Source organism: Cebidichthys violaceus, unplaced genomic scaffold (assembly GCF_023349555.1).
Source record: "Cebidichthys violaceus isolate CVI_PGR_0920_01 unplaced genomic scaffold, fCebVio1.0.p SCAF_17, whole genome shotgun sequence".
Classification (NCBI taxonomy): domain Eukaryota; kingdom Metazoa; phylum Chordata; class Actinopteri; order Perciformes; family Stichaeidae; genus Cebidichthys; species Cebidichthys violaceus.
This window is the reverse complement of record NW_027176340.1, coordinates 4,745,017-4,759,880: the sequence shown is the minus strand read 5'-3', so window position 1 is coordinate 4,759,880 and position 14,864 is coordinate 4,745,017. Positions and strand designations below refer to the sequence as shown.

Here is a 14,864-nt window from a genome sequence, read left to right as displayed (position 1 = left end):
CTTTCGAGCTGTATAATTATTTGGTTTTGCCAGTTTTTGTTAATTTATGTATGTTTTTTTTTTTTTGTTTTTTTTATTTGTCTGAAATGACTGACCTTTTAGTAGGATGAGAGTACAAATGCAATGTGTTTTGTAACCCAACCTTGCAAATTGTGTGTGTGCAGCAGTGTTTCCCAAAGCATTGAGTGGGAATATGGTGGGTGAACCATGGGCCCTCTAGGGGGTTAGGGCATGCTTCCCCGGAAAAAAGATTTTGTACGTTCTAAGATTAGATGCATCAATCTGGTGCACTGTGAGAGCAACATTTACCAGCTAGATCTATGAGGAAGTTTGTGCTCTTGTGAACTGTTTTGTGCTCTTGTTCTAGCAGGGGTGGAATGGAACTAAGTGTATTTAGGCTACTCAAGGGGTGTGTGTGTGTGTGTGTGTGTGTGTGTGTGTGTGTGTGTGTGTGTGTGTGTGTGTGTGTGTGTGTGTGTGTGTGTGTGTGTGTGTGTGTGTGTCCCCTATTGAGTATATAAAGCAGCTCCACCTTTTTTTAGAAGCCGCAACATTCAAATGAAGACATTAATGCTAATGGGAATAATTGTAATCAAATGATATAAGCCTACCTTATATGAAACTGCCCACCTGTTTCAGACCTGTGGCAAGTGGTCTGACCTCGTTGGAAAAAAAAAAATCCTTTTACTTTGTGCAACAAGTTGCTCAGGCTGCACATCAGAGACTCTGGTAAAGCAACGACAGTCAATATAATTTAGTTATATGATAACTAGGCCACACATGAAATGTCCCAGTGGTAGAGTTGGACATTGGTTTGAGGACTTTCAAAACCGTAATTTGGTCCGTTGTTATGCGTTACATCTTGTACATATATGTATATGAAATGTTTTATTGTCTGTGCATGATAGTTTTGATATGGAGTTAAAGTGTGAAGCTATTACTGACAAGTAGCTGTAACAGCCAACCGATATATCTGTGACCACTAGTTCAGAATGGATCCCTTTGGTTACAAATCTATTGATGTAGCAACCGTCTATTCAGATTGTGAATAGATGTTTAACAGACCTGGACAACTGACTGTAGTTTAAATGCCAACAAATACAACGGGCAACCAGCCACTGCAATCGGAAACAAAAAATGACATTTTGGGGCTTTAATATAAACATAATAAAAGTACATTTTAATTTAATGAATTTAATAATCTAAGGCGAGTTTAGAATGAGCAGCTGCTACGGTATGTGCTGTGGTTTCTCCATCACTGCTGGCCCCAGAGTGCTGTGCAAAACCGCTCGTTTTCATTCGTGCAAAGGAAAAAAAAAACATGAGAAGGTGTGAAGCTAAAGCTCAAGATGGAAACTACGAAAGGTCTGTGTTGGTTGTGTGGGTTCTGAAATTCATGCATTGTAAATGCTAGTCAGATTTTAGGCTTTTAGAAAAGTCTTGACTTTGAACAGTTACAAGAAATGGATTCATTTTTTATGAGAATATTCAACATTTTTTACACAAGAGCTGTTGTCACTCAGATCTGGAGAGGTAAATCATTTTGTTAACTTAAAAATGAAACCAAATGAAAAGACAGAAAGTGAAATTCTTCTGGTATTTGGTTTATTTACAAGTCACTATTTCTGTACAGTAAAGTCATGTTGCAGATAGACGGTGAATCTTAGGAACACGTTCTGTCTGAGTTGCTGAGGGCAGCCGGGGGAGTCGAGGTGTCTGAGTGTCTCTGAGCGGAGGTTAGGTTCAGGTAGCCCATCTCTGCTGATCGAGAAAGAGGCCCAGAGATGAAACGGTGACGGGAGGAAGTCGCATCCGTCTGCTTTCTCTGACTTTTGTCCAATGCGTCCTGCATACGATCAGACCGCAGTAAAGAATATACAGTAAATCAGAGATTCTCAACCTTTTGTAACTCTAGGCTCACTTATGATTGTTTAAAAAAAAAGGTAAAAATAAACTTGGCTGTAAATATTTGTTGTGCACCTCTGTAATGACTAAAATAAATACTCTGCTTACCCTCACCCATCGCTGCCTCATCACACCTTTTCAAAAACGGATCTTGTGTCACTTCATTCAATGTTAGCTAGCTAACGGTGACAACACATGTTTGTCTCTCCCTGATGATGTGTGGTGATTGGCTTTGGTGATATTTAAATACAACTAGTCATTGAAATGATGCTTTGTTTGAATTACTATGTTCCTTATTTATATGTGAGTACATTTAGATGTAGAATAACTAGCTTTGTAAATTACAAAAAAAACATCTAATTGAAAAGTTGTCTCTCCATTTCTGGTTTTAGCTGCATGGCCTTTGGAATGGCGATGTTGGTTGGCTTTTCATCTGGTGAAATCATCCGGTCAAAATGTTTACAATCATTCCTATCAGCCCCAGCTGTACTTTGTTTTTAGTGCTAATTACCAAAAGTTAGATTTATTTTATGTTACAAATAAGAAAAAAACTCCAAAATTACTAATAAAATGAACAGTAAACATTTACAGCTGATTATAACTACGAACTAAGTATATTTAGGCTACTCAAGTACTGTGTGTGTGTGTGTGTGTGTGTGTGTGTGTGTAGCCTATTGAGTATATAAAGCAGTTAAAGCAGCTCCACCTTTTTTAGAAGCCGCAACATTCAAATGAAGACATTAATGCTAATGAGAGTAATTGTAATCAAATGATATAAGCCTACCATATATGAAACTGCCCACCTGTTGAAGTGTACAAATATTTTCGGTTCATAATAAAATTGTGGCGGTACAAAACGACAGACTTTGGTGGGCTGTCTGAGTCTAGGTAATGAACAGGAAACACTGGTGTAGTTTCAGACCTGTGGCAAGTGGTCTGACCTCGTTGGAAAAAAAAAATCCTTTTATTTTGTGCAACAAGTTGCTCAGGCTGCACATCAGAGACTCTGGTAAAGCAACGACAGTCAATATAATTTAGTTATATGATAACTAGGCCACACATGAAATGTCCCAGTGGTAGAGTTGGACATTGGTTTGAGGACTTTCAAAACCGTAATTTGGTCCGTTGTTATGCGTTACATCTTGTACATATACGTATATGAAATGTTTTATTGTTTGTGCATGATAGTTTTGATATGGAGTTAAAGTGTGAAGCTATTACTGACAAGTAGCTGTAACAGCCAACCGATATATCTGTGTTCACTAGTTCAGAATGGATCCCTTTGGTTACAAATCTATTGATGTAGCAACCGTCTATTCAGATTGTGAATAGATGTTTAACAGACCTGGACAACTGACTGTAGTTTAAATGCCAACAAATACAACGGGCAACCAGCCACTGCAATCGGAAACAAAAAATGACATTTTGGGGCTTTAATATAAACATAATAAAAGTACATTTTAATTTAATGAATTTAATAATCTAAGGCGAGTTTAGAATGAGCAGCTGCTACGGTATGTGCTGTGGTTTCTCCATCACTGCTGGCCCCAGAGTGCTGTGCAAAACCGCTCGTTTTCATTCGTGCAAAGGAAAAAAAAAACATGAGAAGGTGTGAAGCTAAAGCTCAAGATGGAAACTACGAAAGGTCTGTGTTGGTTGTGTGGGTTCTGAAATTCATGCATTGTAAATGCTAGTCAGATTTTAGGCTTTTAGAAAAGTCTTGACTTTGAACAGTTACAAGAAATGGATTCATTTTTTATGAGAATATTCAACATTTTTTACACAAGAGCTGTTGTCACTCAGATCTGGAGAGGTAAATCATTTTGTTAACTTAAAAATGAAACCAAATGAAAAGACAGAAAGTGAAATTCTTCTGGTATTTGGTTTATTTACAAGTCACTATTTCTGTACAGTAAAGTCATGTTGCAGATAGACGGTGAATCTTAGGAACACGTTCTGTCTGAGTTGCTGAGGGCAGCCGGGGGAGTCGAGGTGTCTGAGTGTCTCTGAGCGGAGGTTAGGTTCAGGTAGCCCATCTCTGCTGATCGAGAAAGAGGCCCAGAGATGAAACGGTGACGGGAGGAAGTCGCATCCGTCTGCTTTCTCTGACTTTTGTCCAATGCGTCCTGCATACGATCAGACCGCAGTAAAGAATATACAGTAAATCAGAGATTCTCAACCTTTTGTAACTCAAGGCTCACTTATGATTGTTTAAAAAAAAAGGTAAAAATAAACTTGGCTGTAAATATTTGTTGTGCACCTCTGTAATGACTAAAATAAATACTCTGCTTACCCTCACCCATCGCTGCCTCATCACACCTTTTCAAAAACGGATCTTGTGTCACTTCATTCAATGTTAGCTAGCTAACGGTGACAACACATGTTTGTCTCTCCCTGATGATGTGTGGTGATTGGCTTTGGTGATATTTAAATACAACTAGTCATTGAAATGATGCTTTGTTTGAATTACTATGTTCCTTATTTATATGTGAGTACATTTAGATGTAGAATAACTAGCTTTGTAAATTACAAAAAAACATCTAATTGAAAAGTTGTCTCTCCATTTCTGGTTTTAGCTGCATGGCCTTTGGAATGGCGATGTTGGTTGGCTTTTCATCTGGTGAAATCATCCGGTCAAAATGTTTACAATCATTCCTATCAGCCCCAGCTGTACTTTGTTTTTAGCGCTAATTACCAAAAGTTAGATTTATTTTATGTTACAAATAAGAAAAAAAAACCTCAAAAATTACTAATAAAATGAACAGTAAACATTTACAGCTGATTATAAATAAACTAAATTAATATTTGATGTCCCAAAAAGGAGTGGACAGAAGTAACACTTATATATGGTCCTACCTTTTCTATAACTTAAATAATGAACTTAAGGTTTTTCACATATACACATAAACAATCATGCTAACAGGCTAAATTAAATTGGTGAACATAGTCAACATTACACCAGCTAAACAATAAAGGAAATGTTAGCATTATCACTGTGAGCACGTTGTTATTATTATAACATATTATTATAGCTAAAGATAAAGGAGACTTGGCTGTGTCCCGTACCTCAGCAAAGTGGAGTGATTGTAGGTTTTGCAGGGTGCGTTCCAGGACAGCCAGCTGATTGGACATGTGGAGTATTTTGTTTCCTAGTTTCTTGTTTTCCATCTCCAGAAAATCCACCCTTGAGATCAATACAAACATCTCTTCTTTGTCAATGATCACACATTTGGTAAATCTGCAGTAATCCTCCGATCATAATGTGTGGACTCTTTGGAATCATACAGCTAAGTGTTTGAGTTAAGTACCTGCATTTGGACAAAGAGGCTGTTAGATTACTGTCTTTCTTGTTGTGCTCCTCCTCATTTAGCTGTTGTAGTAACCTTCTCCTCTCAACAAGTAGTTTCTCATTTTCCACAGTAATACTTATGGTAAGCTCTTTTTCCTGGAAGAGAAAAAACAATTTGAATTTCTTTCAATTAATCATCTGATTTACATAGCGCCATTTGTTTCTAAAAGTCTAAAGAGTGAATTACACCATGACTCAGCACCTCCTATGGGCTTTCAGCGCTGTCAATATTTACATACAGCAAACACTCTTATGTGAACACAGGTGGGAATGCATTGTGATATTGAAAAAAAACAAAAAAAACTAAAACAAATACTGATGAATTAAATTTGAAACTAGAAACTATGAGATACAACAATACTGTCAGAACATATTGCTAAAGTCCAGGTGCCCCACCTCAAACAGAGCTCTAGATTCACCTTGGATAATGAATGGGAACACAAGGACAGCTGCCGCTCTAGATTCTTTATCCTCTCATCACGCCACGTTGTTTCCTCATCACATTTCTGTTTGGCTCGACACAGTTTTGCCTTGTGCTTTTCCTTCATTTCATGGTATTTACTGCAAGAAGATGGACCAAAGTAACACATTATTTATATGTATTATATCAAATGACGATTGAACTGTGGCAAAAGAAAGCCATACAACATATATTATCATCATATTGTACTACGAAGGGACATTGTCATATGTTGTCACCAAGTTTTCAATGTCCTCTGCAGGTTGAAGAAAAGTCTCTGTTGTTCGTTCACACATTTAAATATTATTGGATAAATACTATATTACAGTCTCATCGAGCTCTAAATTGTCTTTTTTTATTTTCTGTTCGAATTTGGACGTTTTTTTCAGCTCACGGCAACTCCACGGGTCTGTTACCTCCGCTCTTTGTCGAGGCATTTAAGGGTTTCACAGATCTCCTTCTTGAGTGTCTCACACTCATCCTGGGTGGCCAACAGAGTCTTTTCTGCTTCTTGATAATCGGGACACTCCTGCGGTCCAAAGTACAGACATCAGCAATGGTAGGAATTAATCGTTATGAATGAATGGAAGTTATAATATGTAACCAGATATCGTCCTGGTGAATTACCAGTTCTCCATTATAGTCAAATATATAAGAAATTACCTTACGCAGTGTGTTTTCATTGTTCTGCAGCAGCTGTAGTTGTGTCTGTAGCTCTTTATCATCTTTCAGCTGACAGTGAGTGTTTTCAAAATGTTGCCTTCAAAACACACACATAAACCTTCACTAACCCATGTGTTACTGCAACATTGAGAGTTAGCATGCACATACAGCAGCTGCTGGATGGTGTGTGGTGGTTAGACTCTCCTACTTTTGATCCTGAACATTGTTTTCTTTTGTGAAGACGGTAGCTTTGAGGTTATCCAGGTCATAATGGGAAGTATCCAGCTGCTGCTTGAGGGAATGTACCTGAAAGGATAACAGGTTTTTGACATCATGTAGTAGGAAACAAAGGCCATTGTAGTCCATTTCTTGAATGTAATTATCAATAATCTTTTGATAATGTGAATCACTCACTTCTGACTCTGTCTCCAAAAGGCATGTCGACTGAGCGCTGAGCTTATTTTGTAAATCTCTGCAGATCTCATTGCTCTGAATCAATTTGGTTGTCTGGGACTGGAGACACAACAAGATCAAATCCAGTTGTAGTCGGTTTGATTTGGTGATAGCAGTGAAAGCAATGTTATCATGTGGTGCTCAAGAATTTGAACAGATAAACTTACTGTAGCTAACTCATTAACCAGGTTGGCTTGATCCTGCACAGTGAGGAGCTGCTGCTGCTGCTCCTGCAGGGCTGACTCCAGCCGCTCCACCTCCCTCTGCAGAGACACCACCTGAGAAACATTAAACTAAACTAAGATTGACGTAATAACAAATGTCTGTCCACATTCACAATGTGGACGGACAGGTTTCACTGACGGAAGTCTTTACATTTAATTACATTACAGGCAACAGAGCTTCCAATGGGTGTGTTGTAATCCAAGCTTTTCCTGGTTTTGTTGACATTAACATTTAACCCATGAGTAGCCCCTACATTGGGTTTCACCTAGCTCAGGGGTCGGCAACCTTTACTATCCAAAGAGCCATTTTGACCTAATTTCCACCAAATAAAATGTATCTGGAGCTGCAAAAGCTATTTGATATCACAGCTTATAAAGTTTTATATATATATAGTTATATTATATATACAAAAACTATAGTTTGTTGTATTTATGAAATTATAGAACAAGACTAAAGACAATTATTGACATTTTATTGCTATTTTCAGTGACAGTATCACCTCAAACGCCAAGATAAGAGGTGTTCCCTTTGAAAGATTGTCCACTGTCCAAAAAATCACAAGATCAAGATCACAAACAACAACGGCCTTGATTATCGATCGACTACCTAGGACTTACTTTAACTAACTTGTTGGCCTGAACCTGTTCAGTCTTCTGCTGCTGCAGCTCCTGCAGGGCTGACTCCAGCCGCTCCACCTCCCTCTGCAGAGAAAAAACCTGGGAAAAAATATAAAAGTAGGTGAGGCTGAGTGTAGGGATTTTAAAGACTTTTAATGGTTTGTGCAAATAGATATGTGTCTTACTTCGGCCAGCTCTGGGGCCCCGTTGGCCTGAACCTGCTTAGTGTGGAGCTGCGGCTGCTCCTGCAGAGACACCACCTGAGACAAACACATACACAGCACAGTAGGGCTGCAACTCATTGTCATTACAGATTCATCTGCTGATAATTTTCTCAGCCAATCAAGTAATCATTTAGTCTTATAACAGCTATTCTCTACCACAGGCCCCACTGGTGGGCCTCAGAGCGTCATCTAGTGGGCTGCGGAGGTACTGCCAAATGGTTGGATTAAATAAAAAAAATATTTCTTTGGTAATTTACAAAGCCTGTTATCTTTGTATATCTAAATGTACTCAGTTTACTATATTGTCAAAAAATAAACAAATCTTCACTTCTGAGAAGCTGGAGCCAGTGAATTTTGGTTATTTTTGCTTGAAAGAAGATGATTCAATTATCAAAATGAATGCCAATTAATGTACAATGGTTCCCGTCTGTTGGTTGAGCAAACAGGAAAGCCATTGGTACACATCATTGGTCATTGATCTGTATTTCTACACCATACACATTGAGTAGATGCTGCGCTATACAAACACAAGTCTCAGCGAACAGAATTAATGTGAATGTAAACACGAACAGTCCATTGGCTTAGTTATTATCTGTAGAACGCTGGATTATTCCCACAAACGTACAGGGCAAATGCACAACTGTTTGTGACTGTCGAGACATTAATGTTGCCAGAATTAGACTCATGAACATTATACCGTAGAAATGGGAAACAGCACTTAACTATGCACTTTGTTCAGGCTTAGATGTAAGCAAGCTTTACAACATGCAGAACGCACACACTCTCCCACAGTTTGAAATAAAGTAGACTGAAATAACTGCCTTAGTCTGCACAACTGAGGGCAACATTAGGACCTTCTTCCACCCTCGTAGAAATAATAACGACTTACCAGCTGAGAGCATCAATGAGAGTGAAGTGTGTGGTTCCTACTAGAACTATCAATGCTTGCTTATTCTCTTATGGAAAGTCGAAAGTGTTTGCTGCAAAAAAAAAACTGTGGAAAGTACAATTCTTGATGTAGTGTTTACTGATAAAGTACCTTGTTCCAGCATGTATCTTACCATCTGCTGCAGAGAACCTTTCTCAGCATCCAGGGTGCGTACCCGGCTCCTCAAGGCTCTGATCTCAAGGTCCAGGCGATCGTTCAGCTCTTTGGCCTTTCGCAGTTCCACTATTTCTTTTTGAAGTAAAGTCAGACGATGCACTTATCTGATTATAAATAATACATGTTAATAATTTCACTGTTATCGCGCATTCTTGTCTGTGAAACGCTGCTCGATTGTGAGTATTCGAACATGTTGCATACTGAAAATACAAACATTGATCGTTTAGGTCGGGGGGGGTTTTTGGGCACTTTTTTTATATGATTTCACAAAAAATGTAAATATTGTAGTGAGTCTCAGATTTAGGGCAGCGAGGTGGCTCAGTCAGGTTGACATTTCTGTTTTGGTGTTTGCACATTCACCCCCTGTATGTATGTGTGGGTTTCCTACCACAACCTCAAGACCAGGTGGGGCCAGATGCAAAAAACGGTGTAGCTTCAAGACTGAGACAGAAATCATGCAAGCGCAGAAATATGCATATGCATCCTTTTCGTCAGATCTCGCTGTGGAGCTGGGCGCCCATGCACATGCCTGATTTCCACAAAAAGACTAAACTACTGACATCCTACATAAATATCAGTTTATGTGTAGGGCAAAGGAGTATGCATGTTTTTTTGTGCGTACACATTTCAGTTTATACATCTGGCAGGTTGAGTGAAATTGAGAGTGTAAATTGTCTTAGCGGTGGGAATACGAGTGTGACTGTGTTTGTTTACGTGTGTGGTAGACTGGTGACATGTGTTCCTTGCCTCTCACCCAGTGCATGCTGGAATAATCTCCAGCCTGTGTGAGTAGGTATACGAAATAGATTAAGCTGAGCGGCGTGGTGGATTGTAGCTTGCATCTTGTCTGCCTTTTACACCCAATATAAGCTCAGTAACATCTGTCAATTCTTTGGAAACAGACTAAAGAATACACATGAAAAATAATTCTTACCATAGCTCTTCAGTTTTTGTACTTCCTGACGGAGTTCATCTACCTCCTGCTGTGCTGCCTGCAGCTCAGGTTCTAAGAAGCACAGACGTTAGAATAAACTCAAAGTTTCCTCTTCAGTTCAGAGCAGTGGAAGTTGGTGGTAACTTCACTTTAAGTTCAGAGTCTGTTTGGATATTGTATGATAGTAAAATAACTTCTGAATGCTATAATATACAATATATATAAGGGATTATGCTGAAAGGTTGTGATGTTTTGTTTTCTAGCAGTGTTGGGAAACTTGACTTAACTTTATAAGCGAGTTAGAAGCAGACTGTGTTTTGTAGCTGATAACTATCTCTCACCATAAGCTCTTTGGGTCAAATGAGCAGACTCCAGCTCATCAGTCAAACGCCGGATCTCATTGTGGGCCATGGCCAGCCGGCGGGACCCCTCCTCCAGGTCCCGCTCCAGACGGGAACATTCTCTCTCAACGCTGCTTGCCTGGCCAGCCAAATGCCTGGCCTCAATCTAAAGAGAGAGGGACAGAGCACCTGACCAATATTGAAGTGATTGCACTACAATGAAGAGAACCAATGAATACCAAAAAAAAAAGAAAGAAATGTTCATAAATGCATGTAAGAACAGACAAGAGACCTTGAGAAGTGCACTGAATCAAGATGCATCAGTGGTGTAGTATCTTGAATTTCTTCTGCCATGCAAAGTTCCCTAGCGTGAGCTGGTAACAGAGCTTAATAACACTGGAACAAAACAAAACAAAAAAAGGTTGCAGTTAATGTGGATGCTGCTGAACGGAAGTTTTTAATGGAAAAGATCCTCATATTCAAGCGTGCACTTTGGGATTCACAAAATTAAGTCACTGTGGCTTTTTGTCCCTGGTTTTGCAACTGACCTGAGTGCAGTTTTTAGTGTTTGTTAGTATGGGATGCAGAAATATTACTGTCGATAAACAGACATACAGGAATAAAAGTATGTTTGCTCTGTGAAGCTTTGTGTAGTCCAAAGAGTCTCTTCCATGGGCTCTGGCCGTGACGTGGTGCCCCCTTGTGGGAAGACTGCGGAACAACATTAGATCAGAGAATCACAGAATAAGTCTTTTGCCCTCAGGGTTATATATGTGTACAGCATGCCATTTTTAACAAATGAAAAAGACAAAACAAATCTTCCTCTAACCTGGTTGGCATTGCTGTTCGATGCCTGGGCTTCAGTCCCCAGCAGGCTGGCTGTGTTTCCATCAGCGGTCAGATTGTTAGGATCCTCACTCGACTCAAGCAGGGAGGCTCTCTCCACCAGGAGGTAGGCCACCTGCTCACTGGGGCTGCTGTGAATCAGCTCTGTGAGACCCTGCTGGTACAGCATCTTAGCCACCTCACTTATCTGAGAATCTATCACAACAGAGAATAATGACAGAGTAAGATATAGAATGCTTAAATGTCTGAAAATGTGGACTGGGGGTTTGTCTGGGGTTCTGCCACATTCCCACTTCCCCCTGCGTTGCCATTTCCCCATCCATCCACCGGATGCCTTTCCGACTTTCCCACATGTCCCAGTCACCTGATCACCTGTTTCCATTTCCCCTCATCAGCCCTGCAGTATATAACCAGCCCTTTTGAACTCATTCCCCGATGGATTGTCAGAGTTGTGCTGCTGATTTCCAGCCCTTGGACCCTGCAACATGTCTCTCGAAACCAGACTCTGGTTATGTGCCTTGTCTGCCTGTACTCTTTTTTTCCCCTGCCCCATTCCTGTTACCTGTCTCAGTTACACCTGTTAAGACTTTCTACCCAGGCCAGTAAAACGTATGTACCTTCAGCTGCTGCTGCCCCATCCTCACGCGCCATGACAGTTGGTTTGTAAAATGTATGTTAACATTTGGCTAACCACTCCACCTCTTCCTCCACCAACTACAGGTATGACATGTCTCATCAAATTGTCCAACAAGATGGGACGGCTAACATGGCTTGTGTTGCTGAAAAAAACTTGCGAATGATACATTAAAAAGAGATAAGACGAGAGCCTTCAGTGTATGAGACAAAATATCTGTTATTCTCAAAATATACTATTAAGCTATTGGGAAAAAATACAACAATTTTAAGAGACCAACTTTGTCATAGTGCAGATGCAAATCCAGAAGCTGTAATGATGTCACTACTGCTCTTGCTGTTGGATTATTCTTATTTGTAGGTAGTGTACAGGTAAAAATGTCCAACCTTGAAGGGATATCACGCGTCCCAGCTGGTCCTTGAGCTGATCGTTTTCATCTTGTATCTCCTGAGTCAAAACATCTTTGTGCTCCGTGAAGATTCGGATCTGCTCCAAGGACTTGCGTACCTTAAAGACGAGACAGGCGGCCGACACAGACACTCAGCTGTTCTTTCTCTTCTTGACAAAAAGGTGACGTCTCTGGTAATCCAGCGATAACTTACCTCTGCCATCTCTGCTAAGTGTTGTGAGCACTGGGTGTCCGAGTCCCATGTCACAGTGTTAAGACGGCTCCTTGTGCGCTGGAGGGTACTCCATAGCAAACACAGCTGAGCCTCCTTAGGGGAGTCGGGAGCGAGTCCCTCCTCGCTGAACCATGTGGCGATCTGCTCCAGCTCCTCCTAGGGATGGTATGTGGGTGACATGTGGACATGGTCACAGACAACCCACCATATCTCATACTTAGAAAGTTCTTACTGGCTCCGACTACTTGCATTGTTATCTGCACTGTTGGGAGGAGAAACTGATTTACATCTCCAGTCTCTCATTATAATGATGTTGACATTATGCCATTTTACTCTGTTGATATCATTATTAAAAGATGCATTTTTTTTAATCTCACCCTGCAACTTCAGTTCACTTCCTGTAATGAGAAACTGTGATATGTATGATTAAAATACAAAGGCTAAACAATGTTTTAGGATACGATTAGGTGATTGTGAACCTTGTGTTTATCATACTTGCATCTCAAAATGACAAGAGGCTTCTCAAAAGAATCTTTATGGATGAACTCTAGAGTGAGACATATGTGACACTTCTCTTGGCTGTGGCTGAAGTTATTTGCACATTTGGGGAACAGCCGTTTCTCTTTGTGAAGACAGCTGGCATTGCCATGAACAGCCTCTTCCATGTTTATTTGTGGTGGTCTGAAACTTGGAAGTAACTGCATAATAAAACAAAACAATAAATGACCTCAATTTATTTTGCGTGTAAACATTAAACCCCTGCAAGCTCAGTTATTATAATCACGCTCTGCAACCACACTTTCAGGGAAAACCAGCAGATCTGTATTACAAATTATAGTAAAGATACCTACGTTTCCAAAGATGCAAAACTATATCAGGAGGTAAATTAGTAGCAACAATATGTGTTACAGGATGCACAAGACTATTGGGTTTGGTGGAATGGAGCATCCATAACAATCTTAATTTAGTGTAAACAAGGGAGCTGGAACATACTAACGATACGGTTGCGTGATAACGTTGCAGTGTGGACTAAATTGCTTTAATCTGGTTGCATCACAAGCGCTCTAACGTTAGTCAGTCGTTAGTCAGTTGTACTAACGTTAGGTTTTAGCTCGCTAGACGCTGTACGAAGACAACGTAGAACGCGTTTGGCAACGTTACCTCTGCTTGATCCATTTTGTCCTGCGATGGATGGGAAACAACTTTCGACCGCAGTTTACAATCACTTGTCAGCATTAATTATTATTTTCGGGGTTTTTTTCTAAAAAGTCCGACATAAACTCTTAACACCGAAAATCAGCCCTCACGTCGCCTCTCGTGCGACGTAAACATTCGAGTCGCTCCCCGTAGTCTAACGGTAATAACGGTCCATAACAAAACAGTGACGCACTCACTCAGACGTTACTTTGGGGTTCAAATACTCGAAACGTTCACGTCAAAACCTTGAGACAAAGAGTGGACACGTGATGCGGGCAGATGTTGAAGGAATGTACAGTAGACTTTCATGGTCTGTGGTGGGAAGAAGCGATGGTGCGAGGTTCTGTTAGTACCAGAAAAACACTGTGGTCGTGGGTTTTCCGTGGGTCATTGAAGGAGTCTTGTGGGATCGTCATCGTTGTGGATAGTTTAAATTCACTGGTAAACCTCCGTAAAAACAATGCTTTGTGTAAGACTCAGCATTCATAATATCCCATAATAAAAATTATAATAGTATTTCACTCAGTGGCCATTTTTTCCTGCTACTTTTTCATACTTCAAGTACATTTTGCTACTTATTTACTTGAGTAACGTTTTGAATGCTGGACTGTTCCTTGTAATGGGGGTTGTCACAGTGTGGTATTGCTGCTTTTTACTAAAATAAAGGATCTGAATACTTTGTCCACCACTGCTTATTGGTTAATTCAAAAATACTACTACTACACTAACTAAACGTATCTGCAATCAAACATCATTAGAATATAACCAGCTGGGAGTTTCTTGGTGAGATAAATTCCCTTCCCTTTACATTCAGGATTAATTACTGTGTGTTGTGTCTTGGGTGGTCTGAGATTTCCTGCAGATTTACAGTCAAAATTGGGCACTAACCAGCCCTTACTTCCTGCCTTTCAATCACCTCACTCTGAAAATACTGCTGTGGTCTCAATGCCAAGCTGCATAGCTGGAGGAATACTATGAGTGCGTGTGCAGCTCTGTCACAAAAGTGTGGCTTTAATAATACATGATGTCACAATTGCCAGCTCACACATCTAGCCCCGTTACAGTTGTGACAAATGTGTTTCAAATGCGTGATTCTAGTTGTTCTTCGCTAGAGTCTGACCGATGGATCGAGGCATACATTCCCTCATCATACTTTTTTCCAAACTTTAATGCAGATCGGACGTCAGTAGTACAGCTTTTGGGGAAATGTTCTGTGCTTATGCAGATCTGGAGGAATGTTATTCTTGGTGTGGAGTTGGTCCTGACCACACATTTAAGGGGGAGGGCA

General features: G+C 40.1%; 1 protein-coding gene across 3 annotated transcripts; it reads right to left on the bottom strand.

Moving 5' to 3' along the window:
- Positions 1 to 3,773: 3,773 nt before the first annotated feature.
- On the bottom strand, positions 3,774 to 13,898 carry si:dkey-264d12.5 (coiled-coil domain-containing protein 30). Of its 3 annotated transcripts, XM_068712258.1 has the most exons (19): positions 13,541 to 13,894; positions 12,359 to 12,535; positions 12,143 to 12,263; positions 11,106 to 11,317; positions 10,892 to 10,987; positions 10,277 to 10,442; positions 9,936 to 10,007; positions 8,958 to 9,073; positions 7,858 to 7,932; positions 7,673 to 7,771; positions 6,998 to 7,108; positions 6,792 to 6,890; positions 6,586 to 6,683; positions 6,378 to 6,474; positions 6,131 to 6,243; positions 5,674 to 5,815; positions 5,214 to 5,350; positions 4,972 to 5,089; positions 3,774 to 4,031 (listed from the first exon to the last, which is right to left on the bottom strand). In XM_068712258.1, the coding sequence occupies exons 1-19, from the start codon at positions 13,613 to 13,615 to the stop codon at positions 3,849 to 3,851; spliced, it is 2,307 nt and encodes a 768-aa protein (XP_068568359.1). In that variant the 5' UTR covers positions 13,616 to 13,894; the 3' UTR covers positions 3,774 to 3,848. The 3 variants fall into 3 exon arrangements, 2 of the variants coding, with proteins under 2 accessions (XP_068568359.1, XP_068568360.1); XM_068712259.1 differs by lacking the exons at positions 3,774 to 4,031; positions 4,972 to 5,089 and having other exon boundaries at positions 5,250 to 5,350; positions 5,651 to 5,815; positions 13,541 to 13,898; XR_011103255.1 differs by lacking the exons at positions 3,774 to 4,031; positions 4,972 to 5,089; positions 5,214 to 5,350 and having other exon boundaries at positions 5,673 to 5,815; positions 6,383 to 6,474; positions 13,541 to 13,898.
- Positions 13,899 to 14,864: the final 966 nt, after the last annotated feature.

Excerpts from the sequence above, each read along its gene's own strand:
- si:dkey-264d12.5 (XM_068712258.1), bottom strand. The coding sequence starts at position 13,615 with ATGCTGACAAGTGATTGTAAACTGCGGTCGAAAGTTGTTTCCCATCCA. Across the intron at positions 6,244-6,377 it reads ATGAAAACACACTGCGTAAG|GAGTGTCCCGATTATCAAGA; the intron begins GTAATTTCTTAT and ends TTTGGACCGCAG. Across the intron at positions 5,090-5,213 it reads GCCTCTTTGTCCAAATGCAG|GGTGGATTTTCTGGAGATGG; the intron begins GTACTTAACTCA and ends ATTGATCTCAAG.